The sequence below is a fragment of the Oncorhynchus tshawytscha genome, linkage group LG08 (assembly GCF_018296145.1).
Source record: "Oncorhynchus tshawytscha isolate Ot180627B linkage group LG08, Otsh_v2.0, whole genome shotgun sequence".
NCBI classification, from domain to species: domain Eukaryota; kingdom Metazoa; phylum Chordata; class Actinopteri; order Salmoniformes; family Salmonidae; genus Oncorhynchus; species Oncorhynchus tshawytscha.
The window spans coordinates 12680818-12705511 of NC_056436.1; the positions used below are offsets into that span (position 1 = coordinate 12680818).

Below are 24694 nucleotides of genomic sequence, written 5' to 3' on the forward strand. Positions count from 1 at the left end.
CTGCATACGTCTGCTAGTTACAAAGGGGCCTGGTTAACAATATGTAACATTTATAACGCTATTCCCTCGCTTCATCTATTGCACAGCTCTAGTTTCATCAAAGATACAGTGGCTTGCGAAAGTAATGCCCTTTGGCATTTTTCCTATTTTGTTGCATTACAACCTGGAATTAAAATGGATTTTTGGGGTGTTTGTATAATTTGATTTACACAAAATGCCTACCACTTTGAAGATGCAAAATATTTTTTATTGTGAAACAAACAAGAAATAAGAAAAAAAACTGAAAACTTGAGAGTGCATAACTATTCACCCCCCAAAGCCAATACTTTGTAGAGCCACCTTTTGCAGCAATTACAGCTGCAAGTGTCACGCCCTGACCTTAGAGAGCCTTTTATTCTCTAATTTGGTTAGGTTGGGGTGTGATTAGGGTGGGTACTCTAGTTTTTGTATTTCTATGTTGGCCTGGTATGGTTCCCAATCAGAGGCAGCTGTCTATCGTTGTCTCTGATTGGGGATCATATTTAGGCAGCCTTTTCCCACTGGATTTTTGTGGGATCTTGTTTTTGTGTTGATGCCTGTGAGCTCTACAGAACGTCAAGTATCGTTTACTCTTTATTGTTTTTGTGAGTTTAATTTAATAAACATGTGGAACTCTACGTACGCTGCGCCTTGGTCCGAGTATGATTACCACGACAATCGCGACAGAAGATCCCACCACCCATGGAGCAAGCAGCGTGCCCAGGAGGAGCAGATATCCTGGACATGGGTGGGTATATTGGACGGGAAGGGATTTAATAAACATGTGGAACTCTACGTACGCTGCGCCTTGGTCCGAGTATGATTACCACGACAATCGTGACAGAAGATCCCACCACCCTCGGACCGAGCAGCGTGCCCAGGAGGAGCAGACATCATTTCCAACACCAGTTGCTCTCGGGAGGCCAACTAGGAGAGAGGGGTTTGACCTTTTGCTTTGGCCATCTGCTTGTGGAGAATGAAAGCATTTACTGTAGCAATGTCCATAGTGGTAAAGAAATGTCTTATACCACTTCCTGGTCTTGTGGAGGACCTGGTAGTAGCCTATCAGAGCATCAGCTAGGTCGACATCCCCCATGCTGGCATTGTAGTCCTTCACAGAAACATGAATGGGGACACTCTTCCTCGTTCCAATGGCATTTTTCACCCTCCTTGGTCGTTATTGAATGCCTTATGCTGTGTGGTGAGCATGGTTACTTCCCTAGTGTCCTTCCATTTCACAAAAAGCAGCTTGTTAGTCCTGATCCAATGTATGGTTCCCCTCTCCACTGTCTTTGTCATGCTGTTTACCTTGGTCTTGGGGAACCGATTCTGTTAGGACTAATGGTGCCACAAGCTCCTATTTTCTTTTTCAAGGGGTCTATGAAAAGTGGATGTAGAACCGTCAGATGGGGTGATTGACATAGCAGTGGGAGGTGAAGACCTTGACAGTTCGGGGGCTGCTTGCTGGGGAGGGGTGGCTCCCAAACGTCATCATTAAAATCCTCTGTATCCTCCACTCTGTGGTGAATAAAATAAAGGAGTATATTGTTGTAAAACACACACAATTACAGTTGACTAAATTTACAAAACAACAAGCCTAAACTATCTGTAACCTTTATTTAACTAGGCAAGTCAGGCAACACCGGCCAAACCCGGACGACGCTGGGCCAATTGTGCGCCGCCCTATGGGACTCACAATCACCACATAGAAGGTGTGAAGCGCAAACATACACACTATGCGAACAGTAACACTTTGGAGACAAAGGCAGATGTGAGAACCACAAATAAACAATGACCATGAGAGTTTAGTGGCCTCTCCAAAGTTACAAGGATGAAACTTAGAACTACTATGAAACAAACAATAACTGCTTTGGAATTATATGACATTGAAATGACTTGTTACATAGGCCAATGTAAACTAAATCCAAAGCACGAAAAGTAGACAACTTATAAAAAACTAAATACATATGGTAAAGCCATGAAAATAATTTACTTACAGATCTAAAAGTGGATCCAATCCTCCTAGAAAGCAATCTTTGTTGGACGAGTCGAAAATCCTCTTTTTAGGTTCCTGTTCGATATTCTTCGTTTTTACCTCCCGTCTTTTATGCTAAAGCGATGAAATTAAAGCGATGAAATCTGTTTACAATGTAATGTAGCGTGCTCAGTGCGTTCCGTTCCGTCTCTGAGCCAGGTAGTAGTAGTTCACATTACACATAAAAGGTTCTAGGCCTTGCTTTGTCCCACCCAGGTCAACTGCATATCCCTGGAAAGCTTATCTCATTGGCTACAGTACTGTCAAGGTGCCATAGTAGCCAATCCCCTGTGTAATGATTGCAGGCAACGTCATATTTGTGAGGCGCAAAGATATAGTCACTCCGTGGACATACGATGTTGCCATTAAGTCATACATCATCAGGTAACATGGCAATAGGCTAGATTTGTTCCTACCAACCTAACGATTCATTTGATACCCCCCATGTAGTTATAACTCAAACAAAGACCAAATCGAAGCTTACCTTGTAAGATGTTTGCTGTTTGGTGAAAACGTCAATCAATAACGGTAGGTCACAGGCAGACAAATAATACTATGGGGACTTGACATTTATAAAACAAGAATACAATGGGAAAGCGACCACGTATACTTTATTAGATCAAGCAATTCTTTAAATAAAATAACATTGGGTGTTAACTGTTGTATTGTTGTGACATGAAATAACAGAATTGCAAATCTCCTGGATATTGGTGGGGCTGTTCACTGACTCCTCCCTCACCCCTCACCCCTTGTTCCCTGACCTATACTCAGAGATCAAACCTGATGACTCTCCTGTCAAAGGAAAGAAAGGAAAAGGAAAGGACAAGAGGAGGCCTGGAGACATGCCAGAGAAGAAGAAGCACAAACTCAATGAGCTGCAGGTATGTGGCTACTCAATACCACCCAGCGAGCAAAACTGATTACATTGCCTTCAGAAACTATTCTTACCCCTTGACTTACTCCACATTTTGTTTTGTAACAGCCTGAATTCAAAATGGATTAAAAATATATATAATCTCACCCATCTACACACAATACCCCATAATGACAGTTAAAAATGAACAAATTGATAAAAAATGAAATACAGAAATATCTCATTTACATGAGTATTCACACCCTTGGGCCAATACTTTATAGAAACACCTTTGGCAGTGATTACTGCTGTGAGTCTTTTGGGGAGTAAGTCTAAGAAATTCGCACAACTGAATTACAATATTTGCCCATTATTCTTTTTCAAATTCTTCAAGCTCTGTCAAGTTGATTGTTGATTATATGTATATGTATATATAATTATATATATAACTTTTTAACTAACCCCCCCCTCTTCAGAGGACAAAAGTAGCTTTTTTTGTTTTTAGTTTTTTTAAATACATTTTACGTATACATTTGACATACATGGTACTTGTATATACAGCATTCACATAGCAAAGATATTATATATACGTACAGTACAGTGCATTCAGAAAGTATTCAGACCCCTTCATTTTTCCCACATTTTGTTATGTTACAGCCTTATTTTAAAATTGATTAAATTGTTTTTTCCCCCTCATCAATCTACACACAATACCCCATAACGACTTGGCAAAAACAGATTTTTAGAAATGTTTGCAAATTTATTAAAAATACAAAAATGAAATATTACATTTACATAAGTTTTCAGACCCTTTACTCAGTACTTTGTTGAAGCATCTTTGGCAGCGATTACAACATCAAGTCTTCTTGGTTATGACACTACAAGCTTTGCACACCTGTATTTGGGGAGTTTCTCCCATTCTTCTCTGCAGATCCTCTCAAGCTCTGTCAGGTTGGATGGGGAGCGTTGCTGCACAGCTATTTTCAGGTCTCTCCAGAGATGTTTGACTGGGTTCAACGTCTAGGTGGGCCACTCAATGACATTCAGAGAATCTCCTGCATTGTCATGGCTGTGTGCTTAGTGCTTAGGGTTGTTAGTGCTTAGTGCTTTGCCCCAGTCTGAGGTCCTGAGTGCTCTGGAGCAGGTTTTCATCAAGGATCTCTCTGTACTTTGCTCCATTCATCTTTCCCTCGATCCTGCCTAGTCTCTCAGTCCCTGCCACTGAAAAACATCCCCACAGCATGATGCTGACACCACCACGGTGCCCGGTTTCCTCCAGACGTGACGCTTGGCATTCAGGCCAAAGAGTTCAAACTTGGGTTCATCAGACCAGAGAATCTTGTTACTCATGGCCTGAGAGTAATTTAGGTGCCTTGTGGCAAACTCCAAGCAGGCTGTCATGTGTCTTTTACTGAGGAGTGGCTTCCATCTGGTCACTCTACCACACAGGCCTGATTGGTGGAGTGCCGCAGAGATGGTTGTCCTTCTGGAAGGTTTTCCCATCTCCACAGAGGAACTCTGGATGCTCTGTCAGAGTGACCATCGAGTTCTTGGTCACCTCCCTGACCAAGGCCCTTCTCCCCCGATTGCTCAGTTTGGCCGGACGGCCAGCTCTAGTGTGTGTGTGTGTGTGTGTGTGTGTGTGTGTGTGTGTGTGTGTGTGTGTGTGTGTGTGTGTGTGTGTGTGTGTGTGTGTGTGTGTGTGTGTGTGTGTGTGTGTGCGTGCATGCATTCGGAAAGTATTCTTACCCCTTCACTTTTTCCACATTTTGTTACGTTACAGCCTTGTTCTAAAATTGATTAAAAATATATATATATCCTCATCAATCTACACACAATACCCCATAATGACAAAGCAAAAACAGGTTTTTAGATATCTCTGCAAATGTATTAAAAATTAAAAATAGAAATACCTTATTGATCGAGGTATTCAGACCCTTTGCTATGGGACTCGACATTGAGCTCAGGTGTATCCTGTTTCCGTTGATCATCCATGAGATGTTCCTAAAACTTGATTGGAGTCCACTGTGGTCAAATAATAATAATCACAGGCAGAACAGTTGAAACAGGAGTAGCAGCACGGCCAGGTAGACTGGGGACAGCAAGGAGTCATCATGTCAGGTAGTCCTGAGGCATGGTCCTAGGGCTCAGGTCCTCCAAGAGAGAGAGAGAAAGAGAGAGAGAAAGAGAGAATTAGAGAGAGCATACTTAAATTCACACAGGACACCAGATAGGACAGGAGAAGTACTCCAGATATAACAAACTGACCCTAGCCCCCCGATACATAAACTACTGCTGTAGTTTTTCACGCTCAACAGTTTCCTGTGTGTATCAAAACTGCCCAAAAGACATCCAGCCAACTTGAAACAACTGTGGGAAGCATTCCTGGCCCATGGAATCAACATGGGCCAGCATTCCTGTTTAACACTTTTGACACCTTGTAGATTCCATGCCCTGATGAATTAAGGCTGTTCTAAGGGTATAGGGGGGGGGGGTGCCACCTAATGGTTGGCATACTCAGTGTATATACATACATACACACATACACACTGTATATACACGTTGCTAGACAGCCATTTTCAAGTCTTGCCATAGATTTACAAGACGATTTAAGTCGAAACTGTAACTAGGCCACTCAGGAAGATTCATTGTTGTCTTCGTAAGCAACTCCAGTGTAGATTTGGCCTTGTGTTTTAGGTTATTGTCCTGCTGAAAGGTGTATTTGTCTCCCAGTGTCTGTTGGAAAGCAGACTGAACCAGGTTTTCTTCTAGGATTTTGCCTGTGCTTGTAGCTATACTCTGTTTCTTTTTATCATCAAAAAAACCTTCATAGTCCTTACCGATGACAAGCATACCCATAACTTAATGCACCCAACACCATGCTTGAAAATATGAAGAGTTGTTTTGTTGTGTTGTATTTGCCCCAAACATACTGTATAACACATTGTATTTAGGACAAAACGTTCATTTCTTTGCCACATTTTTGCAGTAGTACTTAAGTGCCTTGTTGCAAACAGGATTCATGTTTTGGAATATTTTTATTCTGTACAAGCTTCCTTCTTTTACTCTGTAATGTAGGTTAGTATTGTGGAGTGACTACAGTATTGTTGATACAGCCTCCGTTTTCTCATATCACAACCATTGAACTGTAACTGTTTTGGCCTCATGGTGAAATCCCTGAGCGGTTTCCTTCCTCTACGGCAACTGAGTTAGGAAGGACACCTGTATCTTTGTAGGGTGTTTTGGTACACCATCCAAAGTGTAATTAATAACTTCACCATGCTCAAAAGGATATTCAGCGTCTGATTGTTTTATTCTTACACATCTGCCAATTGGTTCCCTTTTTTTGCGAGGCGTTGAAAATCATTCCTGGTCTTGAGGTTTAATCTGTGTCTGAAATACACTGCTCGATTGAGGGACACTACAGATAATTGTATGTGTGGGATACAAAGATGGAGTAGTCATTCAAAAGTATTGAACACAGAATGACTCCATGCAACTTATTATGTGACTTGTTCAGCACATTTTTACTCCTGAACTTATTTTGGCTTGCCATAACAAAAGGGTTTGAATACATTTCAGCTTTAAATGTTTTATTAATTTCAAAAATGTTCTACAAACAAAATTCCACTGTGACATTATGGGGTATTGTGTGTAGATCAGTGACACAGAATCTCAATTTAACCCATTTTAAATTTAGGCTGTTCAAAACAGAAGTTTGTGCAAATACTGTATAGTCTGTTTTTGTATTTCCTCATTAGGTTTATCCCAAGGAGTTGGAGAAGGAGTTTGATAACTTTGAAGACTGGCTTCACACCTTCAACCTGTTCAGAGGGAAGGCCGGAGACGACGACGACCAGAACATGGCGGATGAGGACAGGATTATTGGCAAATTCAAAGTAAACCCCTTTTACACAGAGGGCCTTACCTTCTTCTTACCTTCTTCTTTGTCGGCGACGGAAGAGAGAAGGAAGTAGACTGGTCTCAAGTCTTCTTGTGCTGTACATTAGATTCTGCCATAGTTGTTCAATGACTATAGGAGTTGTCTATTGGAGTTGTCTATAGGAGTTGTCTATAGGAGTTGTCTGTACAGCATACAAATATCTGGAACCAGGTTAGGAAGAAAATGTACTGAGCATACGGAGTCCATTATTTTGTTGAATTCCACACCCCACCCAATCCTAATATAGTGATGTGACATGAAATAACAGAGTTGATTGCAAAGGGTAAGCCTACACGAAACACAGCCCTTATTTTAAGGGTTTCTAAAATCCCTTATGGGAAAAATGAATGGTGGAAAAACGAATAGAACCATTTCCCTGTTTGACCGCTAGGTTTTATGGGTATTATGACACCTCCACTGTGGCTCTCTATTTCAGTTGAATGTACCCCCCCCCCCTTTCCAGAATCTAACACAATTGTGCATGTCTGTTTGTGTTTCAGGGTTCTCTGTGCATGTACAAGGTGTTGGACTAGATGTGATTGTATTAACTCTGTGTGTATCTGTTTGTGTTTCAGGGTTCTCTGTGCATGTACAAGGTGTTGGACTAGATGTGATTGTATTAACTCTGTGTGTATCTGTTTGTGTTTCAGGGTTCTCTGTGCATGTACAAGGTGTTGGACTAGATGTGATTGTATTAACTCTGTGTGTATCTGTTTGTGTTTCAGGGTTCTCTGTGCATGTACAAAGTGCCAGTGTCAGATGAGATGCAGAGGGAGATGGGCTTCGACTCCAACATGGGCATGTTCCAGAACATTCCAACCAACGATCCAATCAACGTTGTAGTCCGGGTCTATATCATAAGAGTATGTACACAACACAACACAAAACTACACTACACTGCACAACACGACACTACACTTCACTGCCTACACTTCACTACACTACACTGTACTAAGTACTACTTCCAATCCTAAATTTCCGAATGAATCTGGGAAGCTACAGACAATAGACTATCCTGTGATTATTAACATGTAATGTCTTGATTGTCAAATAAAACCAAATAAACCGTTTTCTAAAGGCAACGGATCTGCATCCAGCGGATATCAATGGAAAAGCTGATCCGTACATCGCTATCAAACTAGGAAAGTCAGACATCAAAGACAAAGAGAACTACCTCTCCAAGCAACTCAACCCCATCTTTGGCAAGTAAGTGGAGAAACTCTTAATGCAACATTTTGTCCATTTCCACTAACATTCATGATGAATGAATGAATTCTTAAGAGCAAACGAGCTAGCCAAGTAATTTACTCTGAAGACTGGCGCTGCTTGTATAGTTATAGCTTGTATAGTTATAGCTTGTATAGTTATAGCTTGCCCATTTAAAGTGTAAACATGTTGAAAATAATAACCATAAGTTATGACCAAAGACTTAAAAAATGTCATTTATTTTGAACCCATCAGATCTTTTGACATGGAAGCCACATTTCCCATGGACTCTACACTAACAGTGTCCGTCTATGACTGGGACTTAGTGGGCACTGACGACCTGATTGGGGAGACTAAACTGGATCTGGAGAACCGGTACTACAGCAAGCACAGAGCCATATGTGGCCTCCCATCCAAATATGCCGTGTAAGTACTATTCCAGTAGCCTGACGACTCACTAAATTATTCCGCTGCTCTGTCGTTCGCTACATACTTTAGTCTGACACTGACATCAATTGAAGTCATTTGTGGTGACGAGGGGCACGAGGGGCGTTTTACAAAACAAAGTTATCAGTGATTGGATCGTCTCTAACCAATCAGAGTATCAAAGCCAATGATGAATTCTCAAACCGCCACTTCACACACACGTGTGTTCTGGCCCTGGAACAATCAGACAGCCCCAAATGTGTTTGCATCGGTGAAGGGTCGGTGAGGTACTCAGATCCAGACTCATTGCAGGGAAGAAATTAATGAGGTCATGGCGTAGCGTTTGGCCAGAGCAAGGAGTCTGGGTAGCCAGACAACTATTACAGCAAGCACAGAGCAAAATGTGGCATCGCATCCATTTAGGTGAACCCTCTCTTTTGCCTAAAAATATACGTACAACACAGGATCCTGTACATGATCCAATTCAGGACTGACCTAGGTAAATAAACCATACATAAATAAAAACCCAATGTCTTAGAACTGCATACAATTTGTTTGTCTCCATCTTTATTTTTTCGTCCCTGTAGCCATGGCTACAATGTGTGGCGGGACCCCCTGAAGCCAACCCAGATCCTGGCCAAGCTGTGTAAAGAGGGCAAGCTGGACGGGCCCCACTATGGTCCTGGAGGACGGGTCAAGGTGGCCAACAGGATCTTCATGGGCCCAACCGAGATCGAAGATGAAAATGGTACTGTATGGAGTACAACACAACAACATTGCCTGCAATGCTTTTCTACTCTCTCCTGTTGGTTACTATACCCCCAATCATATTCTTCTCCGCCTGGCTGAAGTACCCCGTCATGTACAACTGATCATATAGGTCTATCTTCTTATGAGCTTTCCCTGTGGGTAGGCTAGGTAGTACTCGACTTGTCTAGTACCCCAGGTTGACAACTACTGCTGTACTGCCTGTCTGGGTTGGTCTGTTCCTTAGGTCTGAAGAAGCAGACAGATGAGCACCTGGCCCTGACGGCGCTGAAGCACTGGGAGGATATCCCTCGGGTGGGCTGTAAACTCATCCCAGAACATGTGGAGACCAGGCCACTCCTCAACCCTGATAAGCCTGGCATTGAACAGGTACTGTAGGACAAGGTTGCCTTTAAGCCTGTGCTTGTTAAATGCCCAAGTGCCTGCTTCAGTGTTTCAAATGATCCACCTGGCGAAGGTAGTAAAGCCAATATAAAGTACAGTAAAGTAAAGATGACACATTTTCCATGTGAATGTAGGCCTGATTGATTAGGTTTGATTGCTGTGTAGTTGAATTGTATTTCACCCCGTGTTTATCTGTGTGTTTCTCTTTGTGTAGGGGAGGATTGAGATGTGGGTGGACATGTTCCCCAAGGATATGCCTGCACCTGGACCGGCCATTGATATCGCACCCAGAAAACCAAAGAAGTATGTTCTAGTACAATGTAATGTGCTTTAAAAAAAACATTTAGTAAGAGAATTTGAAATGTGAAATAAAAGTTATGAGGAATGAGCATTGTCGGCAGGGTTAGATATCAGTAATACACTGTATATTAGTGGGGCGAGGGTCAGCTGTTTGTTCACCCGCACCCACCCGGAATTGCTAATAACCCATCTGCAACGCCCAACTATATGTAATAAAGTGAAAATCTGAGGCCCTCATCTGACCCCAACACTCTAACATAGAAATGCACTATGGGCTTTTTTTGACAGGGGACACTGTTTTTTCTGCCTGATTTTTAGACATGTTTCTGCTTATAATTTCCAACATTTTGGTCGTCACCTTGTCTATAACTAGATACATGCAGCTTCTCTCCTGTCATTATATGGGGCGACAGGTAGCCTAGTGGTTACGGCGTTGGGCCAGTTACCAAAAAGTTGGTAGGACAAATCCCCGAGCTGACAAGATAAAAATCTGTGTTCTGCCCCTGAACAAGGCAGTTAACCCACTGTTCCTAGGCTGTCATTGTAAATAAGAAGTTGTTTTTAACTGGCTTGACTAGTTAAATAAAATAAATGCGTTTCCCTAGAAGATGAAATAAACCCTTGCTCACCACAATAATGTCATAAATCTCTAAAATGAATGTTTAAATATAGTTGACATCTGTAAAGTTTTCTGCTTCTTTCGTGGATCAAAAACGTCTAGGGACCGGGGAGAAGAAAAAAAACACAGGGAAAGATTTTCAGTTTGACTGGTTGTAAGGAAAGTTGTGAAAATGGCCCAAAATGTTTCTGATAAGATTTCATTTCAGTTTGACTGGTTGTAAGGAAAGTTGTGAAAATGGCCCAAAATGTTTCTGATAAGATTTCATTTCAGTTTGACTGGTTGTAAGGAAAGTTGTGAAAATGGCCCAAAATGTTTCTGATAAGATTTCATTTCAGTTTGACTGGTTGTAAGGAAAGTTGTGAAAATGGCCCAAAATGTTTCTGATAAGATTTCATTTCAGTTTGGATGCGTATTTTATGTGGTTGAAATACTATCAGTTTTTATGATGATGATAAAGATAGCGCCTCATACAGATTTTGTATAGTGCATCACAATCATCACAGATAACATAGACCACACTGCTACCATCCTCTTTTACCACTTCACCAAATCATTACTGTTCTGACCTTCCCTTCTCCTTATTTTCAACTCTCCATTTCGCAGCTTTTCTCTTATCGAATTAAACTCCGACATTGTCCTTTTTGCCTCCATGGATCGACGTTAACTTTTTCTGCCTGTTCCCAAAAACATTTGGCGATTGGCGTGTCGGCTATTTGGTGCGCATACAGATAGACCCTAAAGTTTAGGCTTACACACTAGATACCCTAAAATAATTCAAGAAAAACCTCAATGTAGCCTATAGATATATATAAATTGCTCAAGAATTCTACATTAATGGGGTTTTAATGTTTTGTTTTCTCTTTATTCAACCCGCCACCCACCCACCCTTCATCACTACCATGGCCGGCCCGCTCATTAGGCAGGATTAGATTGAGGAGGGCGGCCTTTTCTGAGCTAAACTGACCAAGATGCACCTCCAACAACAACACATAAAACCTCACAGAATTTTGCCCAAAAACAATGACAATTTCTCTAAACCAGTGGCATATGGGCTTTTTAGGTGAGCGCCAATGGCACCTTTTGATAAGCAGTGCCTACTTTGTCAAAGGCAGGGGCGCAAAATATTTTGCTTGTCCATTCCCAGCGTGCCTCTCCAGGGTTCTGTTAGAGAGGTGCATCTCTGCAGCTCTCCACCAGTGTTCTGTCAAAAAAAATGGTCTAACATAAATCATATAGGTATAGGATATGGTAGAAAGAGTATGTGGCCTTTTCTGTAGCCGACAGGCTGGAGATATAATGTAATGACAATGTAATGAGACAGACACTTTTGACATCATGCAGGTTTCTCCGATCAAATAGCCTAACCTAAATGGTGCCCAATCAAATAAACAAGGAGCTGTCATGTTACCGAACAGGTCAAAGTAAAATGGACAATATGGAATGGAAAATCACAACAGAACGGCAAGACTGGCCTTGATCACTACTGTATATACAGTATATACAGTATATATATATATATATATACTTTTTTGGTTACTACATGATTCCATATGTGTTATTTCATAGTTTTGATGTCTTCACTATTATTCTACAATGTAGAAAATAGTCGGAATAAAGAAAAACCCTTGAATGAGTAGGTGTGTCCATACTTTTGACTGACACTGTATATATATCAGTAAATTCACAATTTTATATGATAAGATATATCACATAACAGAGATTTTAAAAACACAAAATGCAACAAAAATGTTTCTGTGCCTCACTGATGTGACACTGAGCTGTTTGGTCGTCGGCAGGTTTGAACTGAGGGTGATCATCTGGAACACAGACGAGGTCATTCTAGAGGATGATGACATCTTCACTGGAGAGAAGTCCAGTGATATCTTCGTGCGGGGGTAAATAATGTTTTCTTTGGCAGTATGTATGTTTTTCTAACTTCTGGAGGTGTAGTAAATACTAAAACCATGTCTTCTACTTCTTCTTCATTCCATTCAACAGCTGGCTGAAAGGTCAGCAGGAGGACAAGCAGGACACAGACGTCCACTACCACTCCCTGACAGGGGAGGGTCTCTTCAACTGGCGCTTCATCTACCCCTTTGACTACTTACAGGCCGAGGAGAAGATCGTCATCTCTAAGAAGGAGTCCATGTTCGCCTGGGACGAGACTGAGTATAAGATCCCTGCTCGTCTCAACCTACAAGTCTGGGATGCTGATCACTTCTCTGCAGATGACTTCTTAGGTGGAGTGATTTAATTTCACTCTACTAAACATTCACCATAATGATATTCTGAGCTGTAAATGTTGGTCTTTCTGTGAATTTAACATTTCAGACTAGGGCTACTTTTTTATATTGAATTTGTATTCTGGGACATGGAAAGTACTGTTGTGGCAGTCATAACAACAACATCAACATAACAACAACAACAACAGCTGAGAGACCTTTATGCATATCGAATAAATATGCATGATTTTTTTGTCTATTCCTAGGCGCCATTGAGCTGGATCTGAACCGTTTCCCTCGTGGAGCGAAGACAGCCAAACAGTGCTCCATCAACATGGTGCTGAACGAACAAGATATTCCCATGGTGTCCATCTTCAAACAGAGGAGGATCAAGGGCTGGTGGCCCTTCCTAGCCAGAGACGAGAATGACGAGTTTGAACTCACTGTATGTAGTGTGGACTGGATTAAGCACAGTAAACTATGCACTTGACAAAATGGTGTCTTTGATTAAACAACGCATGACAATTGAGTTACATTGTGAAGAAACTTGTTGAGTTAAAGACTGAACAGAGGTCAGTTTGGAAATGTAACAAATCAGTCAAAAGATAAAGAATCACTAGACCTCCTTTGTATACTGTATGAACCCCAGTGTTTTGGTAGTGATGTTGTTTGTGTCTTTGTAGGGGAAAGTGGAAGCAGAGCTGCAGCTGATGACTGCAGAGGAGGCTGAGAAGAACCCAGTAGGTGAAGGACGCAATGAACCTGAACCCCTGGAGAAACCCAAGTAAGAGCACCGTTCACCTACCACTAAGCTAACAATTACAGTGTCAAATGTTGGAGCCAACTCAATGTATTTCAACGAGGAAGGTGCATTGGAGTGGGGAAGGGACAGGAGCATGAGTTTTTTGCGCTAAAACAGGTTGCACTTAAACAAAGCTCTACCATGCGGTCGGAACGCACCTTCGTCAGAACGCATCCCTAATGTAAAGGTCCATTTGATTAAAAGACATAAAAATGATGGAATAGAGAAGGGGTCTTTTATGAAATTGATTTGACTAAGTACTGGGATGATCATACTGGCCAATACAGAGCATCAGCAGTCCAGTTACTAAAATACCCATTCTTTTTGGCATCATTTTTATGGGTTTGTTTATATTTACAGCAAACCGGACCTGTATCTTAAAGTCATATTTGGTAATCCTCTGTGTCTCTGTTTGATGGCCTTATAAGGCATTAGCGCAGACTAACCAACCCTGTCTCTCTCTCCCAGCCGTCCAGACACAGCCTTCCTGTGGTTCCTTATGCCTTTCAAGGCCATCAAAAACCTCATCTGCAACCAGTACTTCTGGCTCACGGTCAAGTTAGTTGTAGCCCTGCTGCTGGTGCTCATCCTGGGCCTCTTCATATACAGCATGCCTGGATACATGGTCAAGAAGCTAATGGGGGCTTGAGAAGTGGAACATCTTAAAAGGGATAGTTACTCAACAACTTCCAAACTCAATAATATATTCAACGACTTGTTTTCAGTAACAAGCATCCCCTCTTCTCATGGAGTCCCTGTAACGTTGTTGCTATTTGACAAGACAATCGTACACACACCATGTTTCGTTAAAAAAAGGTAGTAGTAAACATTTTAATATTATGGGGTTGCAAAAAAGTTCGATCTACAAAGTAAAATGTTTTGTTTTGGAGTTCCTATTTTGTTCTTGCTTGAAGTCATGTATTAGTCTTGGTTTGCACTGACTGACTTTTCTGTGGCTGTTGATATTGTCTTTGTTTAGCAGTGTGAAGTATGTAGTATTTTACGTATAATCTGTTTTTTTGTGAATAAACTGATAAAAACAATAACTTAGTCTGTTTCTCTTTGTCACTCCATGCATCTGAATCCAATACAATCTGTTTTCAGAATATCTTAGCAAGAAATGAGGCATCAGCAGTATTATGGATCAAGATTTCAACAGGAAGGCTATGTCTGGACTGCTGGATGAAACAAATAAGGGTTGGTTAGTTAGACTGCAGTAAAGTTAATAATACAATTGAAAAATATATTGTGGTACAGTAGGTAAAAATTCTTTGGACCTGCCATAAACATGTATGGTTTAATAAGTATGTCTAATTATCATCTAATAATGATCATGACTAAATATGAGACATTTGGGCAGTTGAAATGTTGATCCATAATATATATAGCCTTCAGTGGAGTGCATTGTTTGGTGTATCTAGATAAGCAAACGTTGTACAACGCTGCCCATTGAAACTTCACTGAGTGTCTGAGGGGTTCTTGACTGTGAAGGTGTATGACATCGATGTGCTGTTAGGTTTCAGGCTTTCACATCGGACCCGGGTATAAATACTAATCGAAATGATTTCAAAATTCAAATACTTTGTCTTGAATGGGGTTGCCTGGCTTAGAAAAGTCGCAAAACTGAAAACCCACCCATTTGGTATTCTAGGCAGTCTAGAGCAAATTAGTTCCAAGTATATGATCGATTTTAAATAGTATTTGAACCCAGATCTGTTACACATAGATATGTATAACTTACTGTGATTTTATTGGAGTGTATTTGCCTTGAGTATCGAGCACACAGTGGTGTTCAGTATCGAATTAAGGATTTTGTTCCGATTTGACTGTTTATTGTGATTGTCCCACAACCAACAAAATAATGGACCTATTGAAGAAAACGTTTTGTAGGTTAAAAACCTTTCGTTCTACAGGTTGATTTTCATACTTGATGTAGTAGTATATAATACGTATTTTAATTTAAAGTTAAGAGTAAACTCATAATAAATACGCTTCACATTCACTTGCTCTCTCAAGAAAAGCTTTGGAGGATGCGGGCATCGATCCCGCTACCTCTCGCATGCTAAGCGAGCGCTCTACCATTTGAGCTAATCCCCCGGATAACAGTTATAGGGGCTGTGTAAATACAACAGCTTGTCAGTGTTGTGTCGAATTAAAACCAAATAGATTGTACGCATTGGGTAGAATGAAGATTCGACATTCATACCCGACATTTTCTTTTTACATGTATTTTGCTTGATTGGTCTACGAAAATAATAGAAGACCAATGCTATTCATTTTTTTCAACGCTGCAACACTTTGTGTGGAATAATAATGCCCTTTACAGTCCTTGGATGGAAACGCACTCTTTTTTTGTCCCTACTAATCTGCGCAATGATTTATATAAAACGTATGGATTTACTGACAAAATACATGTCTCTCCGCCCTAACAATGGGAATCGTTGTCCACAAAGCAGCACGACGGACTGTCTAGCTCCCGCATATCCTTTATTTGGATTGGTGGATAAATCTCACTTTTGTAATCCTGTTTTGAATATTCGATGGAGGTTGTTGATGTCAACCGCCTGTATTCAATGGCGATAGATTGCTATGCTACTAGCCTCATAACATGAATATGCATATAACCATTTCGAAGACAACTCCGATATGCGTTTTTTCTCAATGTTGATGGATACCACTTGTCTTACTTATATCAGTACACTCGTAACAACTTAAGCGTTACGAAACTTATATTCGATCAAATAAACCTTACAAGCATTACACTACAGACGCAAAAACATCTGCTAACCATCTGTGACCAATAAAAGTAGATTTTTAGCAAATGAATGTATTTGTTGACCAAATTCAACCTCCATACAAAAACTCCTTGCTTGGTATGCGAAACAACGAAAATACGCCATCTGCTGGAGGGAGACAGATTTTCCGCCGAGTTGGGCATTTCTCCCCCTTCCTCTGTTTTGAAGCCACCGCGCCTCCATCTTGGCACTCCCCCACCATTGTAAAAAAAATAATGTGGAAGCTAAATGCATTAATCAATGTCAACATATGTTTTGGCGCCGTTTATTCTATTATAAACACCTCAATGCATACTTTTACATTGTATTATGTGATCTAAGCATATATAAAAATGTATTTAAAGTATATTTTTTTGAAAGTGTGGATGCTACTGTCCCTACTACAACCAAAGAATACTTAAATACACATAATTTTGTCCTTGAAACATTTAATTGAAATATTGTAGAATTCCATTCATTCATATGGAGGACTGCTCCTTCTGAGTGCAAATATCGCTGAACAGTGGCTTCAAAGACACAGAGCATCAACAATCCAGGGTTTATATACATAATTGATTCTACCTGTAGACCAACTGACCAAATTAGGCAACCAGTTTACCATATTAGGAAAGATTTTACTTCTGGGTTAACAGAGATAAGGCCTACCATTGAGAGTAGGGCCCATAGAAGGGCCAGTGGGCTCTTTCCATGGTTTTCTGTGCCCACAATATTTTAGCCAAACAGAAATCAACAACAGTATTGTAACAGTTTATTTCACAATCATTTGTTTATTGACTCAATAAAACTCAAAGAGATGAGAGTTATGCAGACAGCCAGAGCACGTGAGAGAATGCAGGTCAGATTCTATTGCAGATGGCTGTAGGTTTGCATTGACAAGGCAGTAGTACAGGGGCAAAGGAGTTCTATTCCTTATGATGCTCATGATGACCAGCATCATTTTGAACTGGTCATAGACCCCTAACTAACTCAGTCCATCCCAAACGGCACACTATTCCCTATTTAGGACTCTACTTTTGATATATTATTCTTCTTTATCCAGCTACCAGTCACTTTCTCATATTCCCTGCCTACAGTATATGTACATATCTACCTCAAATACTCAAGTATCCCTGCACATTGCACATTTGGTATTAGCACTGACCCTGTATATAGCTTCCTCTCTTATTTCTTAGTGTTTTCATATATTTTGATTACTGCACTGTTGGGTACAGCACACAAGTTAAGTATTTCACTGTACTAAAACTTAAACTTGAACTTGATTTGGGATGCAACCTCCTGACTTCCTCGTTCTCTAAACTCAAACATGAAATTAGTAAGACGACTCATTACAGCTGAACAATATATTATAGCAAAAAGTAGAAACACAGCAAAATTAGCAGCAGAAACGTGATATGATCAAATCAAAGTAAATCATTGTTTTCAGGCTCTTTTAAAAACAACACATTTTTAGTTAAATTTTAAAAAACAATTTGCTGCCATAGTCAGCCTACATAGTAACTCAGGTATTGTTAATACCAAATTAATGTTAAACTCATTATACATAATAAATACCATGGCATGTACCCAGACACTTCTATTTGAACATAACATCTCCACATAAATTAGTTTATGAATATATCGCCCATTCCCTGTTAATTTATGACATTTTCATGTTCAAATACAGCTAATCCAGAATGAGTACAGTCAAAGAGCATGGGTCATATCCTATACCTAAATTATTATTTCTGGACCACTTTCTTTTATGAATTTTCCCTTGACGTTACTACATGCCATCAACTGAAACAAAAAGCTTAAGCCTTTTCACTACCATGAGCATACGTTATAGTATTGTTTCATTTACATACATTTTGCACCAATTATTCTACCGATAGTAGTTAAAATCCAAATCAATAAATAAGAAAGTAAAAACGAATTAAATATAATTTGTTATCATAGGTGATTTTGTTAGTCTATTTTAGGACTCTTGTGGTACCCTGTAATACAATAACATGCACAAGGTGCTTTCTACACTCTGGAATAGAACCAAAATGAGTTTTAGAAAAAGCGCGAGTCAAACCAAAAGACAAACAAACAAATGCATTCAGACATCTACCTTATTTCAAAATCGTTCCTTTTTTGTCATATTTACAACTCTGAATGAATTGTGCAGGCCTAACACCCCCATTAATATCCCCTTGGTTTGGGTCATTATTCTGTGTTACTATGTACCATGCTGGAACGACTAGGATATGTTCTGTTATTGTTGCTGCTACTGTGTCATTGGGGAGGGAGCGAGGGGTAGCTTATGAGATGTAATGGTGTATGTACAATACATTGCAGAGGGGGAAGGAGGAGACACACATATATACATATGAAAAGAGATAGAACAAGAACAAGAGAGGGGCAAAAGAGAGGGAGAGGCAAAGAGAGGCAGAGAGAGAGAGAGGGGGGGATGTGAATAGACAGAAGATATTAAAGGAGGGAGAGAGGGGGATGTGAATAGACAGAAGGTTTAGAGGAGGGAGAGGGGGATGTGAATAGACAGAAGATATTAGAGGAGGGAGAGGGGGATGTGAATAGACAGACGGTATTAGAGGAGGGAGAGGGGATGTGAATAGACAGAAGATATTAGAGAATAGACAGAAGATATTAGAGGAGGGAGAGGGGGATGTGAATAGACAGAAGGGTATTAGAGGAGGGAGAGGGGGATGTGAATAGACAGAAGGTATTAGAGGAGGGAGAGGGGGATGTGAATAGACAGAAGCTATTAGAGGAGGGAGAGGGGGATGTGAATAGACAGAAGGTATTAGAGGAGGGAGAGGGGGATGTGAATAGACAGAAGGTATTAGAGACTCAGTATTCATCCTGGTCCAAGTGGGCCTGTCCATCAATCTCGTCATCATCTGGAGCAGCAAAGCCGTCCTAAAATACAGATATCATCAAATTTACAGAGAATGTTGATGATAACCCACAACACATGTATACTTTATAATAATATGAGTTCATATTTTATACATGAGAGGGGTAGAGCCAATTAAGGATAGCTAATTGCAATTGCTATCTCTAGTTTAAAAAAAGTTGGCTATTCTATACTTTGGGCTCTGTTCAATCCGTATTGCGGGAAGTACAGATTTACAGCGTGATTGAAATTTAAAGGCAAACTTCCCACGGAAACGCTGCTTAATTTGTCTCAAAAGGAAATGACCTTGACATTTCTATCATGCAATCTGGAAAGTTTTAGCCATACAGATTTAATAAAAGCCCTTAGTTTCAGTGTTGATCAATGTACAGTATATGAACAAATCAAATTAATATATCTGTGGTTGTGAGAGGTACCTCTGTGGCGTAGAGAATGTCCATGATCCTGGAGAGGTGAGGGTTGGTGTCACTCTCGTGTTCCTGACAGATCAGCTCAATGTCTCTCAGCTTACTGAAGTAGAAATCTCTCTCCTTCTCTAGTCCGTCCACCGTTAACTTCAGCTCCATCAACTACACAGGGGAAGAGAAGAAAAGGTTGTTTCAAACACACAGGGAATGACAATGTAAATGTAGTACTCACTGAGTAGTGTTATGTTAGTAACATACTTAAACTGTACTTACATTTAGTTTCCTAATATGCCTCAAATATATCCTTTATTGTCTACGTGACAACAGTAAGAAATTAGGATGCCAACTCTAGTGTGAACTTACACATTCCAAAGACCAAAGCATGACTTAGCCCTGAGATGTGGGTGTAGGCTACGGTCAAGTCTCAGGGCTAAGCATGACTCTACTTGCAGTAAATAAAACCTGATAACTGAGGCAAAACGAATATGCATTCATTTGTATTGAATACTGTCAGTACTACAGTCATATGGCCCATTAGTTTACTTGACCTATGTAAAGGCCTCCTTACCCTCCCTGGGACTCTACCTGTTGATTTAGCTCCAAGAGTTCCGCGTCGGTTCCCCCGTTCCGCGTCAGGGCCGGGGCCTTCCTCACATGCACAGTGGTGTTCAGCACCCTCTGGGGCGTGGGTAGGATCTTGGGCACCGTGGGCGAGTGCCTCTGGGGGCCTGGAATAATCAGATAGTGTTAGGGCTAGGTTCCATCCGTGTCGCAGATCCGTGGTATAGCAACGATCTAAAGTTAAAGGCAATGTTCCCGCGTTCACAGAGATTCACGGTAAACGCTGCATATGTCGGCTCAATCGGAAAATGACCTTTACGTTTCCATCGTGCTATACTGTGGCTCTTCTGCAATACAGATTTGAATTGGGCCCTTAGTGTTGCAGTGCAGGTTTACTGTTCTAACATTTAGACCAGGATTCAATCCAAGGTCATTTACAGTGAAAGTGATCTCGGAAAACGTAGGAGGGAGGAAATCGCCTTTAAAAAGGCGCATTGTCAGATGTCTAGTGCACTGCTCTATAACGAGCCTTGGATTGAATCCCAGCCATATTCATAGTAAATGTAAACAAAATACTATTAAACAAACAGTAAACTAAAAGTAGTCAAAACACTAGTAAACATCTTGAACAAATACTAATTGTTTGTCATCCCATGTGTTCAAAGCTATGGATACAACTACAGCATTTCAATGAGAACCCATGTTGAAAGCATACCATCATGTTTTGCCTGTGGTGTAACCAATGAGAACCCATGTTGAAAGCATACCATCATGTGTTGCCTGTGGTGTAACCAATGAGAACCCATGTTGAAAGCATACCATCATGTTTTGCCTGTGGTGTAACCAATGAGAACCCATGTTGAAAGCATACCATCATGTTTTGCCTGTGGTGTAACCAACACTATGGATTTTGAGAAATGATGCTGATTGATTTTCAACCTTAATGCCAAAAGACAATGCACAAAAAACCTGCTTTTATACATAGCAGGGCACATGTTTTACCTTTATTTAACTAGGCAAGTCAGTTCAGAACAAATTATTATTTAAAATGACAGACTACCGGAGAACAGTGGGTTAACTGCCTTGTTCAGGGACAGAACGACAGATTTTTACCTTGTCAGCTCGGGGATTCAATCCAGCAACCTTTCGGTTACTGGCCCAACACTATAACTACTAGGTATGAAGGGTCCCAAACAGGTGACACAAATATCAATTCACTACATGAAGCATCACTAGAACAAAATGTATTTATAGATTGGAAAATAATGTCTTTGTGTTCATCAAGTCTGCTAAAGGTACTGTGGAGATCACAAGAATCCCTGACAGTCACTCACAGAGCTACCTTTCCTTGACTGTTTCTAAAATGCTGTGGATCGTGCAGTGCACACACACACAGAGACACACACACACAGAAACACACACACTTGCAGAGCGCTGTGAGTGTTTTGAGCCATCCAAAGCTCAATCAGCGAGACAATCCCATTCAGAAGAGGTAGAACCATTCTGTTGGGTTACCTGCAGGGCCATGAGTTCTCTTTGGTCTGTGGGAAAAGTGATCACCTGGATTGGGGGCGGGGTTCACATCTTGTCCCTGTCTGGCCTGTAGCGGGTCGTACTCCTTCCCATCATAGTTGGCGTCAAAGAATTTCTTGAACCACTGCACGAACTCAAAGTTATCCTGGAACTTTCCTTTTACCAGCTTCTCCACGGGAATTATCTGTAGGAATAAGAATACAAGTTAGAACATGTTTTTCAGAGATGACAATTACATATGAGATGACAATCTTTCCATTGAAGAATCTAGCTGCAAGCCCTTACACGGCTGCAGTCACAATTAGTTCGGGACACTACTTATTTCAGTATATAAATGATTTACAATGCTTTACAGATGCTGATAAATAGATAATAGCCTGACTTTGTCAACTCCCATCCTCTTGAAGGCAGCCTGGAGAACCTTGAAGTTGTGTATGAACTCGTGTTCCAGCTTGGCCTGGAACTTGACCTTCTTTAGAAGGACACAGCCTGGAAACAGCATGTCCATGAACTGACAGTACGCTGCCCCTGAAAGGTAGTGGGGGGGTGCATACTGCTATTAAACAACACAATGTAAACATCATCTCATTTACTCATCATTTGAAAGGGTTTGTTGAGGTCCATGCCGACAGGCAAAACCTGTTGAAATGATGTCATCACAACCAAATTATAACCAGTGTAATGACGTAATTTGGACCAGATTTTCACACTGGGACGGGGAAAGGACCCGTTCATTACATTAATTTGGGAGATGAGATAACAATGGCTATGTTGTCTGAGCCGGTTAATATATAAGGAACCAACAACAAAAAAAGAACCCAAAAAAGTGATCAATGACGCCAGGAGGACTGGAGAAAAACATACCCGAGCAGAGCTGTTCTATCTTGGTGTAGGTGAGGTGCAGGGAGTCGTTGAGCCAGGCCAGCATGTCATGTCGGCTCAGGGTGTCACAGGACACAGACGTAGCGTGCACATTCACTGCCATCCTCTACACCCAGAGAACAATAAAAACATGGCAAAGATGTTCAACTGGGCAGCCATTAAGCAAACTTCCTAGCTGTTTTGAAATGCTGCAAAACATACATTGAATTGCATGGTTAAAAATACAAGAAATTACTATTGTTCACCATTCAAGGAATAAATATGAAGATGAGGGTTCGTCAGAAAATCATCAGATAGGGCTTTGTTCCAAAAGTGGCTTTGACATGGTCTACAAAGCCTGCCTACAGGTATTTATCAGCAAGATTTTATCACTACAATACAGGAATATAAATATAATTTATGCCTAAAGTTGACGGTATAAGAGTACACTTTCTGGGCTAGTTTGATGTTGCAGGAGTCTTTTATTTTTCATTTTCAATCTTCTGTTGTCACAATAATCCTCTCAGATTAGACAGAATGTCCTAGTGCTTGAAAGAAGCAGCACAGACAGGAAGGACACATCTGGCCCTCAATTTACAGAGGTAAATCTGTAAATCTGTCTTTCTGCTGTTTTAGGAACAACAAACAATATTTACTAGGCTACGATTCTAGCAAAATCTGAAATGCAGAAACAGCAATCTCACGTACGATCACTACAGAGATGTCTGGCACTGATAACCAACCAGAAATATTGGTTTGACCCAGGATATGTGGCAATGTGCAGAGGAATATGTATTTGATCACCACCTGCGTAGAAACGAAAAGAAAAAGCAGTAGCCAACGTTTCCCCAATATGGTGCATATTTATATGAAATTCAAAGTAAAGCCTTATAATGTATGAATGATCAGTCTGTGCCAGCAAAGAAGAAAGTTTTTCCCTTTCTGCCCTTGCTTTCAGTCTCAACATAAACGATTACATAGCGATATACAATACGTGATACAATACGGGCACCAGCCCTCCCATGAGTTTGCATTGAATAGCACTATCTGTCAAATCCCACGCGGCTGCACAATTAGGTAATAGCCTATAATGGAAAGTAGTCCACCTGCCGTAAACGGTTTTATAGAGGGCTGTGTGTAGAAGGTAATTTACATCAGCGTGTATAATACAACAATCATTATTGTATTGTAAAAAAAAAAATTACAACCATAAACACAACAGACTATCGTTCGAGGAGGAGTCGATTTTATTCTCGTCTCTAAAACCTATTCTATTCTAGGCCTTTGAACGCTACGCGACCTCACTCTAATACATTGTTCACAAAATGTATTTACCTGGGTTTTAAACGCGGAAATGTGCTATTTATTGCATACCCAGAGAACAATACATTTGTCCAATTTGCATTTGGTGCAAAGAAACAAAACCCCGCAATGTTAGTTGCTAGGCTATCCAAACGGCCGCCCGGACCCCCTCTGCAGGCCTCCCCGAATAGGCACACACACAGAGACAGAGGACTGTCACTGTGAAGAGAAATATCCTCACTGGATGAACAAGAGACTTTATTTTCTTCTGAAACGCTAAATGCACCTACAAAATATCTTACTTGCAAAGGCAAATGCAGTGTTTTGGCTATAGGCCTAAAGTCATTACTACTCACTGTATTCAGACAGCTATCTTTCTCTGTTGTTATTTCGCTGGCAGTATTGCTATGTTCCAATCCTCCGTTGTGGTTGTTGCCAGAGCTCCTGCGCGGTGCAGTGGTTAGTAACGGGCCGCCCCCCCACCCACCTCTACCGACGCCCAGTCTGCAACAATCTGGCATTTATTGCGCATGCGCCAGACTCCATGCTGTTGGAGGCGCTTCTACCGTAAATAAATCAATGGGATGTTGGTCTGTTATAGGGAGCAGACTCACTAGCCTACATGTGCTTAGGCATTTTAACAGATTTGTTGCTGACGGATGGGGGTATCGACACCTTATATAAGCCCTATTATATTCTACACTAGCGGTCAAAAGTTTTAGAACACCTATTCACAAACACTCTTGAATGAGTAGAT

The 24694-nt window shown here is 40.8% G+C and overlaps 2 protein-coding genes and 1 non-coding gene across 5 annotated transcripts in view; 1 reads left to right on the forward strand and 2 right to left on the reverse strand.

Annotated features, from left to right (window-relative positions):
• The window catches only part of LOC112255797 (otoferlin-like), a 39726-nt gene extending 25104 nt beyond the window's left edge, over positions 1 to 14622 (forward strand). The window contains exons 29-41 of the mRNA XM_042326243.1: positions 2825 to 2934; positions 6668 to 6805; positions 7575 to 7712; positions 7928 to 8055; positions 8311 to 8481; positions 9069 to 9229; positions 9476 to 9618; positions 9848 to 9936; positions 12352 to 12450; positions 12554 to 12795; positions 13044 to 13222; positions 13461 to 13561; positions 14048 to 14622. Coding sequence (XP_042182177.1) covers positions 2825 to 2934; positions 6668 to 6805; positions 7575 to 7712; positions 7928 to 8055; positions 8311 to 8481; positions 9069 to 9229; positions 9476 to 9618; positions 9848 to 9936; positions 12352 to 12450; positions 12554 to 12795; positions 13044 to 13222; positions 13461 to 13561; positions 14048 to 14228 — 1880 coding nt within the window. The 3' untranslated portion in view covers positions 14229 to 14622. The remainder of the gene's footprint in view (positions 1 to 2824; positions 2935 to 6667; positions 6806 to 7574; positions 7713 to 7927; positions 8056 to 8310; positions 8482 to 9068; positions 9230 to 9475; positions 9619 to 9847; positions 9937 to 12351; positions 12451 to 12553; positions 12796 to 13043; positions 13223 to 13460; positions 13562 to 14047) is intronic.
• Positions 14623 to 15603: 981 nt separating this feature from the next.
• Positions 15604 to 15676, reverse strand: trnaa-agc. The gene has a single exon. It is a non-coding gene; the product is annotated as a tRNA-Ala (tRNA).
• Positions 15677 to 19139: 3463 nt separating this feature from the next.
• LOC112256907 (microtubule-associated protein RP/EB family member 3) lies at positions 19140 to 24435 on the reverse strand. Of its 3 annotated transcripts, none has more exons than XM_024430462.2 (8): positions 24294 to 24420; positions 23344 to 23442; positions 22639 to 22762; positions 22157 to 22302; positions 21757 to 21958; positions 20266 to 20408; positions 19690 to 19842; positions 19140 to 19275 (listed from the first exon to the last, which is right to left on the reverse strand). In XM_024430462.2, the coding sequence occupies exons 3-8, from the start codon at positions 22757 to 22759 to the stop codon at positions 19207 to 19209; spliced, it is 834 nt and encodes a 277-aa protein (XP_024286230.1). In that variant the 5' UTR covers positions 22760 to 22762; positions 23344 to 23442; positions 24294 to 24420; the 3' UTR covers positions 19140 to 19206. The 3 variants fall into 3 exon arrangements, with proteins under 3 accessions (XP_024286230.1, XP_024286232.1, XP_024286233.1); XM_024430464.2 differs by having other exon boundaries at positions 21802 to 21958; positions 24294 to 24418; XM_024430465.2 differs by lacking the exon at positions 23344 to 23442 and having other exon boundaries at positions 24294 to 24435.
• Positions 24436 to 24694: the final 259 nt, after the last annotated feature.

Coding starts and splice junctions, on each gene's coding strand:
- LOC112256907 (XM_024430465.2), bottom strand. CDS start 22,759: ATGGCAGTGAATGTGCACGCTACGTCTGTGTCCTGTGACACCCTGAGC. Junction 21,959..22,156: donor AGAGGATGGGAGTTGACAAA/GTCAGGCTATTA, acceptor TTATTCCTACAG/ATAATTCCCGTGGAGAAGCT. Junction 19,276..19,689: donor ACATTCTCTACGCCACAGAG/GTACCTCTCACA, acceptor TCTGTATTTTAG/GACGGCTTTGCTGCTCCAGA.